Source organism: Zeus faber (genome assembly GCF_960531495.2).
Source record: "Zeus faber genome assembly, chromosome: 2".
Classification (NCBI taxonomy): domain Eukaryota; kingdom Metazoa; phylum Chordata; class Actinopteri; order Zeiformes; family Zeidae; genus Zeus; species Zeus faber.
The window spans coordinates 44,207,893-44,232,775 of NC_137189.1; the positions used below are offsets into that span (position 1 = coordinate 44,207,893).

Consider the following 24,883-nt stretch of genomic DNA (forward strand, 5'->3'; position numbering starts at 1 on the left):
CTCCCCATAGCGATTAATGGAATTCTGGTTTGTTCTGGTTGTTTGTCTGATTGGGTGTGGAGCAGGCTTTAATGTGTCCTTTTCTTTTTAGCCGAGACGGAAACGTTTTTATTTCAACGCAATATATATTTCACTCATTATATAAAAAAAGTTTGAGCGTTCGAAAAAATGATATATATATATATAATAGAAGCTTTTAATGAGCCGATCAATTTGGGAAGTTTAGACAATCATCAAGCTTGTTCTCTGAATTGCCTTCTATAACATTTGATTTAAAACGGGTGCTATTTCCTTTAAAGACAAATACTGGCTTTACATCAAAGATCGACATCGGCCTGAAAATCGTGGGTTGAATGTGCTCCTTGGGTCAAGGTGAGTTTAAATGCCAGTACATCACCACCCACCTACACAAATACAGACATGCCTCTTATTGATTGCGATGGACACACTGAGGTCTAAAAACAGCCTTTGAGCGATGCATGCTGGACAGAGCATCGATCCACAGAACAACAATAACGGATTGCATGAGTTTAACATTTAACTCTGTGTTTGTGTGGTCATTTGAGGCGATCATTCATTCCTCTCTCGCTCTCTCTCTCTCTGTCTCTCTCCCTCTCTCTTCTTTATTCATCAACTTTTGTCTTAATTTGGCGGTCAGCCGGGCACCGACTCTGTCCCTATGGCACGGAACGCGGGTCCAGTCGATCCCCGGTGTGAGTGTGGAGCGGGTCCTGGACTCTGTGGCCCCGGGACGTCGGGTCCAAGAACCTGTTTTTCGCTGCTAGAATGAGCGGGCAGTCGATTTTGTGAAGCAGGAGCGCTTCGTGGCCCAAATGGTGGAGAGCGGAGTCACAGTGGACGACCCGTTTGTGCAGGTGTCGCCGCTGGTGCGGCCCTCCACCAGGGTGGTGGCCCCATTCATCTCCAATGAGGCAACCAGAGCGAGAGCCGCAACGCTTCGGTAAAATTGTAAGCCTGTTTAAAACAATCGCACTGGGGTGTAAAAAGGAGGAGCTGCAGCATGTGCAGTCCCTGCGGAGGCAGGTTCTCAGGCCGCTCAGCGCCTCGGAGCAGGAGCTGGACATCAGGTTCAGGGTCAAGCATGAAGAGGGTTACTACATGATTTATGGCAACTCGGGAAACATGAAGTGCTATGGTGAAGTACGGCACAAGAAGGCCGGGTGATTGCAGAGGTGGCGCGCTGCCGGGGAGCCAGCTGCCGGGGAGCCAGCTGCCGGGGAGCCAGCTGCCGGGGAGCCAGCTGCTGGGTACCCCCCAATCCGGGTGTGGGGGACACCCCGGCTCTGTGCCCCCCCCCGGACACCGGGGAGCACTTTATTTTAGCAGGGGACTGGAACGGCACTGTGGATTTTACTGTGGACAGGACTGGTGAGGAACCCCCCCCTTCAGTCCACCACCACCACTGTCTGCACTTCTCACACAGTTCAGTTTGGTTGATGCCTTGAGGATTTAACACCCTGACTCCAGGCAGTACACCTGGGTGAAGGGGTAGAGGGTGAGTGCAGCCAGGCTGGACAGGATCTATGTGTGCAAGGCCGTCAGCCTCAGGTTAGCACGGAGTTCTATCCCCCCGGTTGGTTATACAGATCACCATTTCATTTCTATTCAACTTTGTTTTTTAGCCAAGAGGAGAAACATCCTAACACCAGATTTTACAGAACAGGTTCTTTTGTGATTGTTGTAAGGATTTTTGGGCTTTTTGGGGCACAAAGAAATAGGATTTTGAGTCCTTGAGCAAGTGGTGGGAAGTGGGGAAGGCCCAGATCCGGACTTTCTGCCAGCAGTACACTGCATACTGCACTACACACACACACCAGCTAAGCACCGTGGAGACAGAGACTAAAAATATAGAAAACATGTCAATGTCAATTATTATATATAATTATTATGTCAATTAATGATAACGATGCTCCCAGCAGTTTTTTCTTTCATTTGGAAGGACTGCGGCCCAGAGGAAGCTGATGGCCTGCCTCAGTCTGCCCGACGGGACAGTGACCGCAGACCGGCAGAGATGTGGCGGTGGAGTTCTATGCTACCCCCTACAGGGCAGAGGACCGGGTGGAGGAATCCACCACACAGCTTCTTCAAGGGCTCCCTCAGCTGTGAGCTGAGGAGCGGGTCGCCCTGGATGCCCCCATCACCCTGGAGGAACTCACCGCTGCAGTGGGGCAGATGGCACTGGGCAAGGTGTATGGGCTTCCTGCTGAGTTTTTCAGACACTTCTGGAGCTGCCTGGGGCAGGACCTCATGGACGTCCTGCTGGAATGGGTGGGAAGGGGCTCCCTGGCGGCCTCCTGTCATCGGGCTGCCCTGTCTCTGCTGCCCAAGAAGGTAGACCTTGTGCTCCTCAAAAACTTGACGCCTGTAGCCCTCCTCTGTGCTGACAACAAGGTGCTCCCCAAAGTGCTGGCCAACAGGTTCAGAGAACACTTGCTGGTGGTACACAGAGACCAGGCCTACTGCATCCCTGACGGGGCCATCACTGACAATTTATTTTTAATGGGGGGCATTTTTGACACTAAATTATATGATTCACTCAGGGTGTACTCTCACTGGATCAAGAGAAGGCTTTTCATCGGGTTGACCACTTTATTGGGGCATTGTGTATGGTCAAGGTGTCTGAGCCGTCCCATACCAGTAGGGAGGGGGATTAGCCAGGCCATCACAGTCTCAGCCTACGCCAACGACATCAGCGTCAGGCAGATGTTATCTCACTCGTAGACCGCCTTTAAATCCCTCAGGGGGCCTCGTCTGCAAAAGTAAACTGGGAGAAGAGTGGGGCCCTGCAGGTGGGGGAATGGAAGGAGGGGGCACCCCCCCGGTCTGGGGAAGGGTAGGGATGAGAGTGCTAAGGGTGCATCTAGGCTCAGAGCAGTTTCAGGAGAAAAACTGCGAGGGTCTGCTGGAGAAGAGGAGGAGGAGATCAATTATTTTTTAGAGGGGCTGTCTGGACCATCATGATGAATGACGTGTTGCTGCTGCATTTTGGATTATTTATTTGTTTATGTATTTCATTTTTGAATTTCTATTACGGAGAGGGAAAAATGTGACGGGAATACTTAATTTTGTTTGTTGCTTTTGTTACTGTCAACATGAAAATATGTTTCCTAAAAGGTTTCTCTCTCTCTCATTCTCTCTCCTCATATGAAGTATGACTTCATCTGTCACTACTTTTCCCCCACGTTCTTCAACATTGAAGTAGCTTTTAGCGAGCCACCTCGGTTAAAACCAAGAAAATACCCCCTTATTGTTAATTGACATCAAGGTAAGATTCACATACTATAATATCCAATAAAATGTCCATATACCGTTTGGTAGATTGCACGCACACGCACACACACACACACACACACACACACACACACACACACACACCTGTATTCTGTTTCCCTGACAGCGGCTCAGGGCCTCGGGCAGGTCGTCCCAGTTGTCCAGCTGGATGTCCAGAGGCACAAAGTTACAGTTTAACGGGACGTCATCCTGAAAGACAAGAGACACAGATAAGGGCCAATCAGCCCGAGTTAGAAGACCTGGGGCCACTCTACTAGTTGTTGGACTAGTCCTTCACGACCTTAGTCTAGGACTTCCTAGTCTGGAACTCATTCATAGTAAATTAAGAAACGTCTCAGGAAGGCATTTCAAAATTCTGTGTTCACTCAAATAGGATTATCTTATCCCTGATGTAAATTAAACCCTGTCTGCGAAACCACGCCCAAGTGTATCTGAAGTGTATTTGTAAAGATTGTATTTGTAAAGAGACACAGGACATTATTTCCATTAGGCCACTGTATTTTAGAGACAGTGAATCGTGCGCTTTGTGGAATGTGATCGTACACAAAGAATAATATAATAAGTATAATAGAATAATATAATAGTATAATCGAATAAATAATAAAAAGAATGCTGAAGTGCTTGATTTAACTTTCAACACACGCTCGCTTGTGTTAAATACTAGTGATACCCTGTTGATACCCACTGATACCAAAACGAGTGACGTGAGACAAACAAACCGTGCACAGCGAACAGATCTCTGAAACAACTCAGGAATCGGGAGTCACTCCCGAAAATGAATCTGCTCTTTTCCGAAAAAAAATTACTGAGGATTACATTCATGTGGGCGGAAAAAGGGCATAATTCATGTTGAATGTGACGAGAGTCAAATGGGTCCAATGAACGAGGAGTCGAACGATTGAACAATGTTTTGACCGAGTCATTCTTCTGGAACCGAATCTTAGACAGAAAAAAAAAAAAAAAAAAAAAGGAGCCAAATGTTTCATCACCAGTTGAAAGGCTGCGAATATAGACCATAAAACTCAGCCCCAACAGCCCTTTTAACACTTCCAGTATTTTTCTTATTGGCCGCTCCTGGTGACAAATCCTGTTTTGATTGTGCGTCGAGCGCTCTCCATGTGAATTTCGAGGATTACCCCCCCCCCCCTGGGCTGACAGCTCCTTCAGTTTATAATCTAAGCAGCGGTGGCGGGGGTGGGGTGGCGGGGGTGGGCGCTTTTATCTCCCACGCCGGCTTTACCGCCCCGGCTGCACACCGCACATGACAGTCGCCGGTCGTGGCCAAGGTAATATCGTGGCGGTGATTAGATTCGGAGCTTTGTCTTCCGCTCATTTTAAACCCCTTCCCCGGACCTCCCCTCATCGCTTATCTGCGTTTCAGGATTTTGATCCCTAATGAATGAAACAAAGCGCGGGTCAGGCTTCCTCTAAGAACTAAAAGAGGGACATGGGGAGGGGGCTTCCTCCTCAATGCACTGAAATATGATGGCGATCCAGGATCCAGCATCGGGACGGCAGCGGAAATCAATTGGTTTTTAAGCGCATTGCAAAAAAAAAAAAAAAAATCTGTCAATGTTTTCTTTTAAATATGAGTGGAGGTTTCAGTGGATATTTCTTCTTAAAACCAGAGGCCAAATAATAAATAAATAAAATACTCTGCAGTGTTATGAATAGGTCTGCAAAACACTTGAGGCATCTGGAAATTTGAGGTTTCTTCCTAACCCTTGAAAAAGTTATTTAGTTGAATTCAAAGAAATCCCTCGAATGAACCATTTTCAATTCGATATTGTAGTTGAGTAGATATTTATTTCCTGGAAAGCTAGCTGAATGACCTTATATACACACAACTCTTGTACAGTCAGTTCATCTCAAAAGGAAATAAAAAAAATATCAATATTGAAAAAAAATGTAAATTAAGCCTTTGAAATTCTTACATTAGATTAAATGATGTCATTTATTGCTTTATGCATTGTTATTGCATTATATCAAATTCTTGCTTGTCGAATAAATATATAAATTATATATATATATATATATATATATATATATATATAAATAAATTATATTTTAATTATAAATTGGCCTGAGCTGATCCAAGGCTGAACAAGCAAAAATAAAATAAAAAAGAAAATAAATGGGAAAAAAATTAAAAAAGGTGAATTTGTCTAACTCGATTTGGTCAAAATCCCTTTCAGGAGCGCAATAGCAAACACAATCTGGACTTAAGACAAAAATAAATGACAGGGGGAACCTGTCAAAAAAAAAAAAAAAAAAAAAAAAAAAAAGACACAATGGGCAAAACAAAGCCACCGGAACAATATGGGCCCAAGGGCACATGTTTTTGGGTGCTCCAGATCAAAGAGGACAAAAACAGATGGCTGTAGAGGTGGAGAACGACAAGGGGGTCGTTAATCCCGTGCTAAGCCGAGCGAGCGCAGAAAAGAAAGGACACTTTTGATTGATTCAATTGCGGCAGATTTGGTCTCCGTCGGCTCCCAAAGGGTTGAAAAATAAAAAAAATAAAAATAAACGAATCGGAAAATGAGCGCCAGTCATCATTTAAACATGGGGCCAAATTGTCATTGTGCTATTATACTGGTGTTTTAAATGATTAAACTGTGCCCGGTGGAACTTTGTGCTTTGCATTTGTTTTGGTTTGTAGACTTTTGAATCTGCTTAATTTCTGAACTTGCCTCATGTGTCCTTACATATGCTCAACATCTCTGTTTTTGCCTTCGGTTGTTGTATGCGTTTCTTGTTGTATTGTAGCTATTTGTATTTCCATTGTTACTTGGTTTGCAATGTGTTTCTCTTAATGCTCCCTTCAGAAGCAAAATTGTTCTTGCGGGCCAACATACACACTGGCTAGCCAGTGAATATTACCATTTGCATATTCAAGAAACACCCCCTTCCAAACTAGTATTTGGACCTTGCATCAGCTTGTTTACTCAAAAACTTTCATTGTAGCTTTCATGTGTGCCAAAATATACACCGATCAGCCACAACATTAAAACCACTGACAGGTGAAGTGAATGACATTGATCATCTTGTTCCAACGGCACCTGTCAAGGGGTGGGATATACGTACTAGGCAGCAAGTGAACAGTCAGTTCTTGGAGTTGATGTGTTGGAAGCAGGAAAAATGGTCAAGCATAAGGATCTCAGCCAATTTGACAAGGACCAAATTGTGATGGCCAGATGACTGTTAATGCAGCTGTGATAGAAAGGTGTCAGAACACGCAGTGCATCACAGCTTGCTGTGTATGGGGCTGTGTAGCTGCAGACCGGTCAGAGTGTCCATGCTGAGCCCACCACTGAAAGCGCCTACAATGGACACGTGAGCGTCAGAACCGGACCATGGAGCAATGGAAGAAGGTGTCCTGGTCTGATGAATCACCTTTTATTTTACATCATGTGGATGGGCGGGCGCGTGTGAGTCGTTTACCTGGGGAGAGATGATACTACTATGGGAAGAAGGCAAGCCGGCGGAGGCAGTGTGATGCTTTTGGAAATGTTCTGCTGGGAAACATTGGGTCCTGGTATTCATGTGGATGGTACTTTGACATGTACCATCTTCTTAAACATTGCTAGGCGAGTCAGAGCTGTTTTGGTGGCATGAGAGGGATCTACACAATATTAGTCAGGTGGTTTTAATGTTGTGGCTGATCGGTGTATACAGCATACAGTGGGGAGAACAATTATTTGATACACTACCGATTTGCAGGTTTTCCCACTTACAAAGCATGTAGAGGTCTGTCGTTTTTATCATAGGTACATCTCAACAGTGAGAGACTAAATCTAAAACAAAAATCCAGAAAATCACATTGTATGATTTTTAAATAATTAATTTGCATTTTATTGCATGAAACAAGTATTTGATACATCAGAAAAACAGAACCTAATATTTGGTACAGAAACCTTTGTTTGCAATTACAGAGATCAAGACATTTCCTGTAGTTCTTAACCAGGTTTGCACACACTGCAGCAGGGATTTTGGCCCACTCCTCCATACAGATCTTCTCCAGATCCTTCAGGTTTCGGGGCTGTCGCTGGGCAACACAGACTTTCAGCTCTCTCCAAAGATTTTCTATTGGATTCAGGTCTGGAGACTGGCTAGGCCACTCTAGGACCTTGAGATGCTTCTTACGGAGCCACTCCTTCGTTGCCCTGGCTGTGTGTTTCGGGTCGTTGTCATGCTGGAAGACCCAGCCACGCCCCATCTTCAATGCTGAGGGAAGGAGGTTGTTGGCCAAGATCTCGCGATACATGGCCCCATCCCCAATACGGTGCAGTCGTCCTGTCCCCTTTGCAGAAAAGCATCCCCAAAGAATGTTTCCACCTCCATGCTTCACTGTTGGGATGGTGTTCTTGGGGTTGTTCTCATCTTCCCCCAAACATGGCGAGGGGAGTTTAAACCACAAAGCTCTATTTTGGTCTCATCAGACCACATGACCTTCTCCCATTCCTCCTCTGGATCATCCAGATGGTCATTGGCAAACTTCAGACGGGCCTGGACATGCGCTGGCTTGAGCAGAGGGACCCTGCGTGCGCTGCAGGATTTTAATCCATGACGGCGTAGTGTGTTACTTGTGGTTTTCTTTGATAGTGTGGTCCCAGCTCACTTCAGGTCATTGTCCAGGTCCTGCCGTGTAGTTCTGGGCTGATCCCTCACCTTTCTTATGATCATTGAGGCTCCATGAGGTGAGATCTTGCATGGAGCCCCAGTCCGAGGGAGATTGACTGTCATCTTGAACTTCTTCCATTTTATAATAATTGCGCCAACAGTTGTTGTCTTTTCACCAAGCTGCTTGCCTCCTGTCCTGTAGCCCCTCCCAGCCTTGTGCAGGTCTACAATGTTGTCCCTGATGTCCTTAGACAGCTATCTGGTCTTGCCCATTGTGGAGAGGTTGGAGTCTGATTGATTTGAGTGTGGATAGGAGTGTTTTATACAGGTAACAAGTTCAAAGAGTTGCAGTTAATACAGGTAATGAGTGGAGAATGGGAGGGCTTCCTAAAGAAAAACAAACAGGTCTGTGAGAGCCGAAATTATTACTGGTTGGGAGGTGAAATACTTATTTCATGCGATAAAATGCTAATTAATTATTTAAAAATCATACAACGTGATTTTCTGGATTTTTGTTTTAGATTCCGTCTTTCACAGTTGAGATGTACCTATGATAAAAATGACAGACCTCTACATGCTTTGTAAGTAGGAAAACCTGCAAAATCGGCAGTGTATCAAATACTTGTTCCCCCCACTGTATATGAAAAAATAAAAAATAAATTTAGGTTCAAGGTTTCTGAAGCCTAACACGCACACGCACACGGACACACGGACACACACACACACACACACACACACACACACACACACACACACACACACACACACACACACACACACACACACACACACACACACACACACACACACACACACACGTACCTTGGTGTACAGATAGATTCGGTCCGTGTTCTGACTGGTGCAGAACTGGAGGCCGGGGTACCGAGGCCGAGAGGCGCTGTCGTTATCATCATCATCATCATCATCATCATCATCATCATCCTCCCCTCTGGATGAAGCCGGACATGGTGGGCGCTCCTCTGTCTCATTGCCTAGGAATGTTAGACAATATGAAAGCCACCGCTGCTGACCTTTGGCAGATCCATCACATACCTCCTGGCATCATTCGTCCCTTTATGGCGTAAGGGAATGACCAGGCACAGACTTTACAATGGACCTTAAAAATAGTTTTAGAGCTCTTTTGTGTGTGCGTGTGTGTGTGTCTGTAGGGGAAAATGAATGGCTGCCAGAAGAAAGCACAGAAGCGGTGAGAAATGAGGTGAGATGAGAAAGTGACGGCCCACGTTCTAAAAAACAAAGTGGACTGGCGTTGGTGGCACCAACATAACTGCACTCAATCCGCTGATCTGAATCTACATATCTGAATTTGTATTTGGTGCGAAAAAACTGTACATGCGTTTTGTCATGTTCCATTAATTCCCGCGTTGGTCTGTGGCTCTGTTCTCAAGAACAAGAAGGATTGAAGAGAACTTCTGTGGACGAGGCCCAATTTCTTTTATTTTCCCCTCATACGGGAAGGGAAGGAGAAAAGGTCAAAGATGGACAGAGATAAACAGTCCGTCATGGAAAGAGAGAGAGAGAGACAGGCGGGGTACGTGAGAAAGAGAGGGAGAGACTGACCAGGGAAGATGAAGACAGACAGGACGATAGGAGACGATAAACCGAGGGGGAAGAGTTTGAAAGAAAATAAATGAATGAGGAACGCCGGCGAGTGCAAGTTTTTTCTTTTCCTTTTTTTTACGAGATGGAACCGAGAGGGAGAAAGGCAAGGCGGAGAGAAAGATGGAGCGATGGGAGGTGTGGGGGTGGGGGGCGGGCCATTAATGTCAGCTGTGTAGCTCGATAATCTCGTCATCAGCGGCCATCGGCAAAAGGTCAGAGCGCTGGAAATGAGAGACGCTGAGCGGACGGCACTCCACCGCGCTTCATTTAGACAATGACCTGTAAGGCTTTGATAATACCAACACCACCACCGCCCTCCCACCCCCACCACCACCACCAGCACGCTCCTAAATCATTGCACAGCCCAAGCATAACAAGAAAAAGGACGACGACAACACGTTAGTCCAGGAATGGCGTGAAATGACGCCAACGGGTCGAGTCAATGACTCTGCTGAGTCGACTTGCAAATTTGTCCGGTTCTACTCCCGCAGCATTTGGGGGAGGGTTTGATGACCCCATCCCCTCCGCGAGCCCGGAGCTCGTTACGGGTGGGGGTTGGGGGTGGCTAGAATCTCCGGGGTTTCAATTTGCCTTCATTGGAAATCGAAAGTGGCTTAGAAAGAAGTACCCCGGGTGGTGGTGGTGGTGGTGGTGGTGGTGGGAGCAATAATGAAGACATCCAAGACGTTCTTCATTGCCTGACATTACCTGCCAGGCTTCTAGGAAAACAGGGGAATGAAAAGTCGAGGGGGTGGAAGGACGGAGCACTTTGGAGGAAACCACGGCGGGCGGTGTCCATGTCTCCGTCAGCATCGATACGCCGACTGAGAATAATAATAATTAAAAAAACAAAACTTTAAGCGAGCATCCCATTGGTTGCTGTGTTTCCTTTCTTTGGGCCCAGAGTGCCGGGAGCTACGACTGACTCCTCAGAACAGGGGTTTGGAACTGCAGGTTCGGACCCCCTGGATCAGCACTGCAGGTTTGGACACAGGGATTCTAGATGGCTCTGCAGAGCTGTCCTGTCCAACCCCAGATTTGGAAAGCTTTGGTCAGAACTTCCAGGGTCCGCACTGCATGTTTGGGCTGCCTGGGTCAAAGAGCTGCAGCTTTTGACCGCCTGGGTCAGAACTGCATGTTTGGACCGCCGGGGTGAGAGAATTGCAGGTTTAGAAAGCCTGTCATCACCGCAAATAAAACATATAAACATGCCTATGAAATAAATCCTGAAATTGATAAACGAGGCAATAAATATATAACTGCACTGTACTGTGGGTCCGACCACAAAATGGTTTTATTCAGTGTCTCATGGCAATTGTTTTTAATCATTCACAACAATCCCGTCCGCCGTCATGTTTTTAACTTTGTCAGCGAGTATGTTTTCTGAGCTTTTCAATGCTGCTGCTTCGCCCTTAACTGCCTTTTACCCTGATTTTAAAACAGAGGAGCTCGTCTCCCATTTTAATGACACGTGTCTGACCGCCCTGGACTCTGTCGCCCGACACGAGGAGAAAAAGTCGATTATCGCAGCCCTGGCTAAATGAATCCGCCCAGGACCTCAAGAGAGACTGCAGGAAAAAGGAACGGGAGGAGATCTGGAAAGACTATGCGTAATTATCAAAGGGCAGTTAAAGGGGCAAGAGCAGCGTTCAGAATTGTATTTAAGGTAATAGACTCCGTCATCACCCTGTCATCATACTCAGGCCTCACCGAAGACGTGTGAGGAGTTTTTCAACATTTTTGCTAGAAAATACGAGAATATAAGACGGAAAATGACGCCCCTTGTCCAAGTTATACATGCTAGTGGCGACATTGACGGTGTCACCGTCACTTTTACTTGAAACCAACATGAAATCAACCACGTGCAGCCTGGATATCATCCCCACCAAATTTCTTGAAGAGGTGATTGACACAATTGGACCCAGTTTATTATCTATTATTAATGGCTCGCCGGAGAAATGCATTTTTCCTTCTGCCTTTAAACATCCTCTTTTAAAGAAGCCTAACCTTGATCCCTTTGTTCTTCACAATTTCAGGCCCACTTCTAAACTTCCATTTCTTTTAAGGGTTTTAAAGAAGGTGGTATCAACCCAGCTTTTGGCTTCTTTGAGAAATTCCAGTCTGGTTTTAGAACTTAAGCACAGAAACGGCCCTCCTCAAAGTAACCAACGGTATCCTTTTAGCAGCTGACAGGGGGGACAGTGTCATTTTAATTATTTGAGATCTAAGTGCAGCCTTTGACACTGGAGATCAAGCCGTTTTAACTGAGCGTCTTAACACCTGGGATGGCATCAAGGACACTGCACTTGGCTGGTTTCATTGTCAGCTTTTAGAAAGAACCTTTGCGGTCTCCATAGGTTACGACTCATCGTGCGCGGCTCAAATTACCTGTGGTGTACCGCAAGGTTCCGTTTTAGGTCCAGTTTTATTTTCCATGTACATCTCTATTTGCCAAATCATCCAGAGACACAACGTCTCTTTTCCTTGTTACGCAGACGACGCACAGATATACCTTCCTCTGAGACCTGGTGACCCAAACACCCTGGCTGCTGTTGTAGATCGTCTCAATGATATCAACCGTTGGATGGCACAGCATTTCCTTCAACTCAATAATTCAAAATTGGTACGATCCTTGGTACTCTGTCCGCAAATAATGAAGTCTGTTGCCAGAAACTTGGGAGCACTGTTTGACTCTGACCTAAACTTTGAACAACAAATAAACAGATATGTTGACCCCGTATGAGCCAGTGCGCAGCCTTAGATTCTCAGGCGGGCGGGGCGCTCCTGGCTGTTTCCATCAGGGCCCCTCGGCATTTGGAACGACCTGGCTGAGGAGATTCGGCAAGCAGAGTCATTGTCTTCTTTTAAATGACTTTTAAAACCTATTTTTAGAGATCTACTTTTATGTGATGTCACCGCCTTTCTTAATCCATTTAATTTTTTCACTTATTTACTTTTTCATTTTATTTCTATTTCTTATTATCATAAGGCATCTATTTATTTGTGCAGCTGCCAGATGACAGTTGGTTATTAAGTCAGCACATTTGAACATCCCTAGTTTGTATGTGTTTTTAAATAGCCTGAATGGACTGTAAATTCGCCCCCAAAAAAGACCATAATGCATTTTTTTTTTTCAGGGGACAGTGCCGTTACAATAGTAGAGGAAAACTGCGGATGATATTATATATTTCAATATTATAATCACAATATGTTTGATTATTATCATTACATTATTATTATTATTATTATTATTAATAAATTATTATTATTATTATTATTATTATTAAATATTATTATTAAGACTTATTGTGTGCTATCACCGGGTGCGTTGCATTACATTTCACTGCATATATGTATGGAAGTATGTATATGTATGTGACAAATAAAAATCTTGAATCTTGAATCTTGAATCTTGAATGATCAAATTGATTCAATTTCTATGACTTGGGATTAACATTTGTTTTTTATCCAGTCATTTCCATACGAATTTCTGCATAATGGACCATTACGCAGTCGGAGGAGAGGCAGACGGCCAACGGCAGGGAACCAATGAGCCTTTCAGCGTGGCTTTAGCAGCTTCCACTGGTGACTGCTGTGTAAAAACATTAGCAAATATAAAGTATATGCGTTCATGGGTGCGGCATTCAAATTCTAGCAACACAGGCGTTTGCCGGGCAAGTATCACATGGCAGGATTAAAATGGGGCTTGGATACCCATGAAAATACTTCAACTTGAAATCCCAAACGCATACAGGCGTGTCCAGAGCTGTTGAAGGGTTAAACATTATACTATTGGACCGGTGTCATGCTGCCTAATCAAAATAAACTCCTAACTGTGTTACTGCTACTGGAACCGAAACCAAAAAGTGAAATCACTACCATTTGTACCAAACATTTTCATTTGGGTGCGGCACTGTAAATCAGCCCGGTTCCCCGCGGAGTGGGTTGGTTTTAAGGTGGAAACCCACACGAGGGCTTGGGAAGACACCAGCGCGAGCTCTCATCTGCCAGACACATACATGGCAGCCAATCACAACATTCCGACCCACCTGTGCCCTGTAGCCGATCACATTTGTTTCGCGTTGCCAGAGTAATTGCAATTGTTACTTATTGCACCTTACTTCATTATTTTCATTTCGTTGAGCTGTTTATTACTTATTGTCGAGTGTGTCTTGTACTTATTACAAGACACATTCCATTCCTGAAGACAACATGTTTTAGCACCACAAAACTTAAAAAATCCTATCACTTCTTTATCTGTAGTGAAACCTTGCAGGTCTGAAGTGTTCAGAGTTGCTTTATTGGCAATTTGTTTTTTGTTTTTTTAATTTCTTTCTTTCATCCCCCCCTCCCCCCTCCGCTGTTTGCCACGGCAGAACGCGCCAACTGCATTAAGTGGGCCATTTTAACGGTGGGAGCAATTCATCTTACAAAAGCCGTCTTATTAGACTGTCACTTACACAGTATGAACAGAGCCTTTTCAAACCACCCCGGAGGGATTTTACTTGTTATTTTACTGCCGAAAGAAAAGAAAAACATCGCCCTAATTGGACCGTGTCGCCTCATCTTCTTCTGGATCGACAAAAAAAAAAAAAAAAAAAAAAGATTAAAATAAAACGACGCCCCCAAGAAGGAAAAACAAAAAGATAAATGACTTGAATAGTGCTCACATTCGGGCCGCATTTCCACTATGCTAACTTTGATGGGACCTACGCCAGGTTTGTTAACCGCTCCCACTGTAAATACGGAAAAAAACTCGTAGAATACCATTTTTACTGCCTTTACTTCCGGTCCAAATCCAGACACGCAGATGGGTTTTTTGTATGGGGCAATCTTACCGCATCCCAGCGTGCCCGAATATTGCCCGACGAAACTACACGGTCGACAGCCATTTTGGAAGTTGATCGCGGATCGACGGAAGCGCTTCTCCAAGGCTCCCCACTACGCCCAGTCAGATTTGGGGGCTGCCTTTGAAGTTCGAGAAAAAAAAAAAAAGCCCTCTCGACCCCGTCGTCGTTCGTCTGTTTTGCCTGCGTCAGTATGTCGACCTTCTGAATCGCACAATGTAAACACAATGGACGAAAAATCGGAATTACGCAAATTTATTGGAATCGGGCATCGGGGCCTTCTCGTGGTGGAAGCTGCCTTTTGAGGCTGGGGTTTGGATTAGGTTGGTTCAAGAGTTTAATGGTGTGAGTGAAATAGATGGATGGATGGGTGGGTGGATGGGTGGATGGGTGGATGGATGGGTGGGTGGGTGGATGGATGGATAGGTTGGTGGGTGGATGGAGGGATGGGTGGGTGGATGGATGGAGGTACGGTATTCCCCCTCATTTGAATCTTGCCGACAGTGCCGGCACCTCAATGAGATTGCTGTCTGTGTTTACCTACTTTATTATTAGAGGGGGGAGCGCCTTGGCCTGTCTGCCAGGCGAGGAAACTAATATCGGAGAAATCAAAGCGTGTGTGTGTGTGTGTGTGTGTGTGTGTGTGTGTGTGTGTGTTTGTGTGTGTGTGTGTAGGGCGCTCCACTGTCTACTCTGCGCCCCCTCCTTCGGACACTGCTGGCAGGTAGAGTGACACAGCTAAGCATCCCAAAGCATTCTGTACTTACAGACTGTTCTAGATGTTCCAATCATCGCCTCCACGAATAACGAACGAGTGTTTGTTTCCCTGTAGTTCAGTGGGAGGCGAATGTGTGTGTGTGTGTGTGTGTGTGTGTGTGTGTGTGTGTGTGTGTGTGTGTGTGTGTGTGTGTGTGTGAGAGACGGTTGTTTGAAAAATGGCTCAATCAAAACAGAAACTCAGCATAACAACTTCAGGTGTGGCATGCATTTTTATTTTATAGCTCTTCATATTATGCCTAGTGTAAACACTGATTAGTAATGAGCCCTAAGTTCGCACACCGGAAGTAACGATTCAGCCTCCGCCCTATTCAGGGGAGCTTTTCCATTAGCTGTAGCTCCTCCAACCTTGTGTCTCGATACAGTACTACATGTCAAGGTAGTTACTACACCGCTAGACGCAGCCTTTCCTTTAATACATGGTCATAATTCCTATTCATAAATTATACCCTTAACAGTATTACCAATAACAAATTCATCCTGAGCATTTTGTTACTATTCTGTTCTGCATTTTTTGACAAGTTGTAAATATGCACCGATTAGCCACATTATAATCACTGAGGTGAAGTGAATAACGTTGATCATCTCATTCCAACGGCGCCTGTCAAGGGGTGAGATATACTAGGCAGCAACTGAACAGTCGGTTCTTGACGTTGATGTGCTGGAAGCAGGAAAAATGGGGAAGCGTAAGGATCTGAGCCACTTTGACAAGGACCAAATTGTGATGGCCAGACGACTGGGTCAGAGCATCTCCAAAACGACAGGTCTTGTGGGGTGTTCCTGGTAAGCAGTGGTTACTACCTACCAGAAGTGGTCCAAGGGTGGACAACGGGTGAACCGGCGACAGGGTGATCGGCGCACATGGGCTCATTGATGTACGTAGGGAGTGAAGTCTAGCCCATTTGGTCCGATCCCACAGAAGAGCTACTGTAGCACAAATTACTGAAAAAGTTGATGCTGCTGTGATAGAAAGTAGTCATAGCACACAGTGCATCACAGCTTGCTGTGTATGGGGCTGTGTAGCTGCAGAATGGGCAGAGTGCCTATGCTGAACCCTTTCCACCACTGAAAGCACCTACAATCGACACGTGAGCGTTAAAACTAGAGCATGGAGCAATGGAAGAAGGTGGGCTGGTCTGATGAATCAGGTTTTCTTCTACATCATGTGGATGGGTGGGGTTAGGGTCTGATCCGATGGAGCATCTGTAGGATGTGTTCGAACAACAAGCATGACGCCTCAACTTGCAGGACTTAAAGGATCTGCTGCTAACGTCTTGGTGTCAGATACCACAGGACACCTTCAGAGGTCTTGTGGACTCCATGCCTCCACGGGTCAGAGCTGTTTTGGCGGCACAAAGGGAGCTACATAATACTAGCTCAATTAGTGGTGGCTTCATTGTTGTGGCTGATCGGTGCATATAAGACAATTAGATAGATTTCGATTTCTTTCATGTACTTGCATAAGCTGTAGTATAAGCTTGAGAATATTCGAAAAGCGTGTGACCCTGCTTATTGACACGTTCTGAACAACATGGAAGCTGCCTTGAAGCCATGGGGAACGCGACAAACACAACTAACGTAAACTACACTAAAACAGGGTTCATTCTGGCATTACAAAATTTAATTCAAGGACTTTCAAGTACGACTTTTGACCACTATTTTTTTCATTTTCAAGGACATCTTCACGCAAAACAAATATTAACAAATTGGCAATGTGATGTTCATGAATGAAAATATTATAATGTTAGTCTCATTGTCTATTATTTATGAGTATATCTATTATCTATACTGTATATCGATTATCACTCTCATTATCATCTACTATTATAAGTGTCTATTTCCAACCATGCTCGATTACATTGACAATCACTGGCATAATCCATGTGGTAAAAGCCATTCAGCAAAAGTCTGCAATTTTGTGGTAATAAACCAGCGAGAACAGCCCGTGACAACCGAAACGTTGTGCTGTGAACTGAAATAGGCACTATGGCCCTGCCAGACCGTCACATGAGTAATAACAGTAAGAATAATAATGATAATCATTATAATATAAAGTGATAACCCGCTCCACTCCTCACATCTCCTCCATGGCCCCATATGGAAGGGGGGTATACACTTCTATTATTAGTGATGACATTGGGGGGTGTAATGCCGGGCAGCTGTTGAGGTGCCACCAGCCAATTTTCTCCAAGATATGAGGAGTGGGGAGATTACAGGTGTCTGAGTGAGTGTGTGTGTGTGTGTGTGTGTGTGTACGTGTACGTGTGCGCGCGTGTGTGTGTGTGTGTGTGTGTGTGTGTGTGTGTGTGTGTGTGGAGGATTACCCCGTGTGTGTTCAGGGAGGGGGCGGCTGTGGTCTCGCTCTCCCCGTGCTTGTTTGCCTCCGCGCCTCCCCTTGTTGGCCGCCCCGACGGGATCCCAGTGTTTGTGTTCGGGGCCCTCTGCCTCCTCTCCCCGCTCTTCCTCCTGTTTGTCTTGGCAGACCCCCACCGGCCGCCCCCCGCCTTCCGGCTCGCAGTCGGAGTCGGAGAGGACGACGCAGGGCGGGGTGGTCCACCGCGGCTCCGGCTCGGGCGCTTGGGAGGGGGTGGAGACAAGGATCGATTTATTTATTTGTTACTCTCGGCGACTCTTTCACAGTGAAATGGGTCTCGGGAGTGTCGAGATTGGAGCGCTGGACGCCGAGAAGCCGGACAAAAAAAAAAAAAAAAGGGGTCACAAAAGATTTTAAAACATTCTGGGAATTCTTCCACCGAATGGAAAAAAAGACGGATAGATACACAGACAGACAGACATATACAAGAAACAACAAATTGTCAATAAAATAAAGGTAAACATTAACTGAAACATATTTTTGCAATATACAATAAGTAAATGATGACAATAACAAGAAAAAAAAATTGGCAATGTAAAATAAAACTAGAAATGAACAATAAATAGTACAATTAACCTTAACTTTTTATATATAGTATATACACATATATATATATATATATATATATATACACACACACACACACACACACACACACACACACACACACACACACACACACACACATATATATAAAACTACTAGGAGGCATTTGGGCAGTTTTTAAAGGCCCCAGCACATTTAACACCGTTCTGCAGTCGCTGGCTCACCGTAAAAAAAAAAAAAAAAATTTTAAAAAACCCCAACAAACAAAATAAAAAAACAAACCAACCATCCAAAGCTGTTCATCGGAACAATTAATTCCCCGGATCCTCTCTGTGTTTGCTTAATTGCTTGTTTGCAGCCGCTCGATCAAAAACCAAACAGAACGGTTCGGAGCGAGTGCTGCATCTGTGCTCCGCTTAAGACACAAACAAGCGGGGAAGTTCAAGGCGCTGGCGGTGGAACGGTGCCAATCAGAGGTGATTTCTGCGTGAGCCACACAAGTGATGAACGTTTATGGGGGAAGACGCTTGATGAATTCCGGGTTTATCCTGTCGCAGCTCCTGAACTCCGAAACTAAAGCAACGTTTTAAAAGCTGCGACTCCCAACCTGTCAAGTGTGCATGTCGTCGGAGCACGTGAACGTGAACGGCTGGGTTCATGGCCAAGTCGGTCAAATTGTGCAAAAATCCGAGTACAAAGAGGAAAGGCGGCGCTGAAAAGGCTAGAGGCAGAAAAATGAAGTCACTTCAAGCTGATGCTACAACTTGCATGAAGATAAGTGATATGTTTGCGTGCGCCAGCAGCAGCAGGAGCACTGCCGGTGGCGTGCAACAGCATTTGTTTTTCCCAAATTGCAAGGGATTTCTTTTTCCCCCCAAAGGTAGCACCGCCGTGTTCAAGGCCAGTCGGAAATGCTTACCGTGCTGCCTTTGAGCGGAAATATACATTTGAGATATTATTTATGATTTATGGACCAGAAACACCCTTACACTACTACGAATATGTAGAAGCTGGTGTTTGTTTATTTAAATATTATTTTATTGTTTCTAGACTGGCGATACCCAGGCCAAGAGTAAGAGTCTGTACCTTAGCAGTAGACCAAAAAAAACGTACAATACGTATTTTTTGTAAAATTTTAGATATAATTTATAGTTTGTTTGTTTATTTGAATGTTATTCATTGGTTAACTGCACTTTAGAAGTAGAAATGTGTACGGTTAGTACCTGATGTTCATAATTATTTATTGTTTATAGACCTGCCCTGAAGAGTAAGTCCTTCAAGTTTCAAGGTCAAAGTGATCAAATCGGCAACGGTTATCTGACTCATTTCCTGTGTTGAAATAGATTATACAGCCTGTTCAAATATAGACATAGACGGATATAGACACTGACTGTCTGAATCTATCATGGTATCCTCGCAGTGGTGGCCTGCTGGCAACAAACCTTTCACTTGCTCTTAAAATAGCTATGATTTAGTGTTACAGTAGCCTAGAGTATCCATCCATTATGCGTATAAGTGGTGGTATAAGGGCTGGTGTGTTTCTATGTGCGTCGATGGGGCAGGGGTGGTGGTGGTGGTGGGGGCAGTGGTGGAGTGTCCGTGGGCTGGGTAAAAAAGTCAGGAGCCATCTTTTAGTCCTAATCCGTCTCTGACTATTGGGATCAGGTTTATGAAAAAATGAAGGAAAAACACATTTTTACCCCGGTCATCTGACGTTGTTCTACATAATTTTGGCCAGAACAAGCTTTCCGTTTCTCTTTTTATTTTGGAATTTGATTTATTAGCACAAAAATAGTGGGAGGAGCCCTTTGCCAAATAGGGAAATATCTATAAACCCATGGTGATGATTTGTTGAAGATGGAGATAAAGATTCATGATTGTTATGAAGCTTGACTGTAATACCGATAGCAAGTATCGCCAAAATGGAGTATGTCATGATTGGATTGACAAAAATAATGCCATCAAAATGTGTATTATTGAAAACACCCAAGTTGGTGAAATTAACTGGCTTGTGACATTTTAGTTTATAATCCATCTTGTGATTGGAGAATCACTGTGAAAGTTGCTGAGCTCACCAAACACCCGATTTGGAGCCCTCATACCATGTTTTGGCATGTTGTGGCACGGTGGCGCAGTGCATTGCACTGCTGCCTCACAGCAAGAAGGTCCTGGGTTCGATTCCCGCCTGGGGCGCTGTTGGCACTGTGCCCGGCGGGTTATCTCCCAAATAGGAGCCTTTCTGTGTGGAGTTTGCATGTTCTCCCCGTGCTCACATGGGGTTTCCTCCACCTCACGTCAGTAAGGACCCCCACCAAAAACATGCACCCATCATTGTCTGACCAGCAATGGACAATTATCACCAGGTCCCCGGGCGCGTCCACGTACGCTGCCCACTGCTCCTGGCTGTGCCCCCGGAGGAAGGACAAGCCAGGATGGGTCAAAAGCAGAGGATCCATTTCACCGGACACCATCAAAGCATGTGTGTGTGTGCAAGCATGTGTTGTAGTGTGGTGTGTTGCGTGACTAATAAAGACTGTTTCCTTCTTCTTCTTTCTTTTGTACAAATTTAAGCCCAATGCTTACTGCTAACGTCAGTTAGATTCGAAACATTTGATTTCTTTCCGAGGTCCAAACATGTAACAGGGTCAGAAAGAAATCAAACACAGTTTTACAGTTTAACTCATCAAGGTAGTCGTCATTCCAGGTAGCCCACTGACAGCTACGACCACACACTGCGGCATTCTTAGGAACCAGATGATAATAAAATCCTTTCCCGCTCTGTAATGGCTGGATGAGAAAGAGCATTCGAACAATTCGCTCCAATAATTTCAGTTGCTCGTTTGGTTACACGAGTGACGCCCAACTGCACGTCGCTCCTTAGTGAGTGATGCATCCCTCTCGGTTTAGCTTTGTTCATGCTCACTTTTAGAGATGAGCGCTGGGGCTCGAGGTGGGAAGACTCGAACAAAACCGTGGCCTGTGAGGGACAAACAGGGCTAATTAGCCGTCGTCCTTCTGGGTTCCTCTTCCTTTTCGCAAAAATGCCAGCTTCGAACAACCTACCTACCAAAATGTCACCCCACTCAACCCCCCACCACCACCACCACCATCAGCCCCTTCCCCCCACGGTGCTGTCCACCCCTTTGCTAACAAGCCATCTGGGGGTAAGGGGTTGGTGGGGCACAGTGCACCGCGCCGGGAAGACAGCTCAATTTATGTCTCCGTGTTCTCGTCCCCGGGGAGGATGTTAAGGGCGTTAAGGGGAGACGTACGTGTAGTCGTCTACACAGTTTCCGAACCCCCCCCCCCAAAAAAAACAGCCTCAAATTCCCCCACAAAAGAGTTCACAGACGCGCACCCTGGGTAATTCTCACTTAGCGTGCGATTGTCAGTGCAGTAATCCTGAAAGCCCGAACATCCCAAATCCCAGAGTAACCCCTGCGTACATACAACTCCGTCCGTACCATGAAAAAAAGGTATTGATTTTTGATACCCAGCCCTAATTATAAAACATAATCATCAGATAAAGTATTTGTGTTTTATGATATGACCACATGATTCCAGGTGACATTTATTGCGCTTGAATGCTTAGTCTAAAGTCAGTGCTTTGCCCCATCCGAGGTGCCAAATTATCTCCGTTCCTGGGCTTGCAGTGGATTCCAGTGTCATACTGAGAGATGGATCTATAAATACGGTCATTATTTTTTTTTGTGTCATTCACAGAATTAACGGGCTGTTAAATCCAACACCTAGCGAGTTGGTGCCGCAGCCAGCTGCTGCTGAGAATGCACAGCGACGAGCGCTGTCTACTCGCTGAATAGTTGTCAAGCAAAAAGCAGAGGGAGGGGTCGGCTGTCTGAACTTCTGTGTGTGTGTGTGTGCGTGTGCGTGTCGTTTCGTATGTTTTTTTTAGCATCTGAAAACATGCTGAGTGAAATGAGCCACCACGCACAATTTTTTTGAGGAACTGGACCTCTGAAGTTAACCTGAAATGGACCCGCCACCGAGTTTTGAGTTTTCGGGACCGACCGGTTGAGAACCACTGGACTATTCCAAAGCCATTAGGCCGGGATTCAGATAGCAAAGTGTTTGCTTGAGGACTATTCTGAACCCACTCCATTCCTCGGTAAGTAAGCAGGGCGAGTGTGTAGGCAGCCAAAACAACGCCTCAGGTGTGTTCTGTCCCTTAAGCCGGTTCCCTTCAGGTCTCAAATTAAAAAAAAACAAGTAAAAATTTGAGATCCTACCTTCACATAAAGATTCATTTGCCTTGACTATCACAGAAATAAGATACACAACATGCACATGGTCCAACACTTACTATCAGTAGAGTGTGGGGCCTCGCACATCTCGCAGTAAGTAAGGAGGGCGCTGTTGGCGTAGGTGCAGGCCGCACAGCTCCACTTCTCATTGGGGGGGGGTGCTATGCGAGACAGCCGAGGCGTGGCCAGGGGGGAGGAGGCCGGGCTGGAAGTGCCCGAGCTGGCTCGGCCCCTCAAGGACTTTCGCCTCCCCGGGAATCGGGACCTGGGAGTAGTGCTGCCCGATAAGGATTGATATATTATTAAGGGCTGGCAGCGTCACACACTGTGATGTCTGAAAGGTAATTGGCCGTAATCTTCAATCTAGCTCACAACAAGAACCAGATGTGAAAAGGTTGTTTTGTACATGATTCCTCGCAAAATGACATGTTAGACAGATCTCATGTTCCTTTCGGGCCCTTTTGGGGCACTGCACAACTTGCAAGGCTTTTGGATTTAGAAGAAGGGGTTTCGAATTCAAAAGCATACCATGGAATATACAAATTTGGTGTTAAAATACCTCAGACTATAAAGTCTTGCATGTCGTCCGTCTCTACCTGGGTGTCTCTGTGCCACGAGGCGTCCTGATCCTTTTAACCTGGGGGGAGAAGTCCGAATCTGGTGAGGGTGATGCCTCCTGGACCTGGACCTGGACCTCCTCCTCCTCATCCTCCTCCTCCTCTTCTCCTTCCTCCTCCTCCTCCTCCTCTCTGGCCCTTTTCCTTCTCTTCTTTTCGCTGGTGCTGGGCGAGAAGAAGGTGCGGATGTCGTGCTGCTTGTCCTTCTCAAACTGGGAAGATGAAGAGAGAACCGCACAGGCTTCCATGCATCAGCGCGCTCTACTGATTTGTAATGGGAACGTCTTAGACGCCAGAGACGGCGGCACCAAGGGCGCAAGGCCCCAGTCACACGGGCATTTCTGACCGCAAAATATCGCGCTGAATTCAATTTGTTTCAATGCAATGGCCGCGACTGGTGGATTTGCTTCGGGCAGTAAAGTCATTGCAAAGCTTTAGAGTAGAGTTTAGCGCATGCAGAATTATGATGCATATTGTATGACAGTGTATTGAAACGTCCCGCTGCCCAAAGCATGTTTATGAAGATAGTCAAATAACAAATTGACTTATTTACAACTAAGAATATAGTCTCTGGTGGCCTCTTGACAAGGACAGACTCACATGGGAGAAGAACACTCCGTCCTTGTCGTTTCCCGCTTTCCCATCCTGAGGTGCGGGCCGCATTTCGCTGGGCGTCCACGCCGTGGCGAAGTTGAGGAACTCCCACTTGTCCTTGTCGCCCTCCTCGGCATGCAGGTACTCCTTCCTGCCGTTCAGGGTGCTGCCCGTCACAGTTTCCTGGGACACCACAGGGGGCGGTGCCGGGGGCCGTGTAAAGAGCATGCGATTCGATTTTACATCAGTACACTGGCAGCAGCTGCTAGACATGGTGCAGCAGTCCCATTTTCCCCCCAAGCAGAAGAGGATCGGCTCCAAACAGGACGCTGCTTTGAAATTCCACAGAAGTGACTGGCTTAAACCACGCCAGGTCGCATTCGTCAATAGCAACTCCATGTATGCGGTAAAGGTATCCCAGAACAGTATTAGGTGACACTGAAAATTTCTCACAAACACTTTCTAGGTACAGGCTGCATCTACTCCATTTACGGGTCAGTGGATGGAGGACTGTTTTGTATCACCCTCATTTTATGCATTTTCCTTAATTTCCTTGACATGCCACTGAGCGAGTACTCGAAATTCCTCTACTCTTCTTGAGTTATCATTGGCCAACCAGAAGTGAGGTACTTAAGAAATGCTAGGTGAGAGCTATGTGCCTTTCCCAAAGGGCTTCGACAAAATAAATCCTTATTTGTTTAGAGAAAAAAACAGGATCGGATCAGTTCATTTATTATTTTTTACCCAATCTTAACGGTCAACCAAACCAGCCCCCCCTTCCTGATACCTATATCAGATGGGTAATAACAATAATAATAATAACAATAAAAACAACAATAATAATAATAATAATAATAATAATAACAACAATAATAATAATAACAATAATGACAATAATAATAATAATAATAATAATGGCCACAAATTGCCAAACAATTGCATTATCCTTTGTCAAATGAGTGTTTAATGCATTGATATTATGTTTACAGATTAAACTGTAAGAAAATAATATAGGATATTCATACATTTGCGTAAATCAACCACTTGGATTCATGTTGGTCAAGCAAAGATTTCAGTCTCCGGAACAATGTCCTTTCCACAGGGTTCAGGTACAGTCTTTGCACACGGTGGACTAGGCTTGAGTGCTTTGTTCAAACGCATGGGTTATCATATTTACACCCATGGAAATAGTCTTCAAAAGCTGCCTGAATTGTTAGTCCAAAAAAAAAAAAAAAAGAGACCTTCATATTTGAATGAATAGATGCCTGCCATTTCCTCCATTGTCCTCTCACTTTTCTCTTTTGGGGT

At 45.3% G+C, this 24,883-nt stretch overlaps 1 protein-coding gene across 2 annotated transcripts in view; it reads right to left on the reverse strand.

Annotated features, from left to right (window-relative positions):
* zranb3 (zinc finger, RAN-binding domain containing 3) overlaps positions 1 to 24,883 on the reverse strand; it is a 77,324-nt gene that overhangs the window by 14,702 nt on the left and 37,739 nt on the right. For both annotated transcript variants that reach the window (XM_080022170.1, XM_080022169.1), the window contains 6 exons: positions 23,582 to 23,758; positions 22,961 to 23,193; positions 22,424 to 22,641; positions 17,507 to 17,758; positions 8,758 to 8,927; positions 3,397 to 3,501 (listed from right to left, as the gene is read on the reverse strand). In XM_080022170.1, the coding sequence (XP_079878296.1) occupies positions 3,397 to 3,501; positions 8,758 to 8,927; positions 17,507 to 17,758; positions 22,424 to 22,641; positions 22,961 to 23,193; positions 23,582 to 23,758 (1,155 nt within the window). The remainder of the gene's footprint in view (positions 1 to 3,396; positions 3,502 to 8,757; positions 8,928 to 17,506; positions 17,759 to 22,423; positions 22,642 to 22,960; positions 23,194 to 23,581; positions 23,759 to 24,883) is intronic.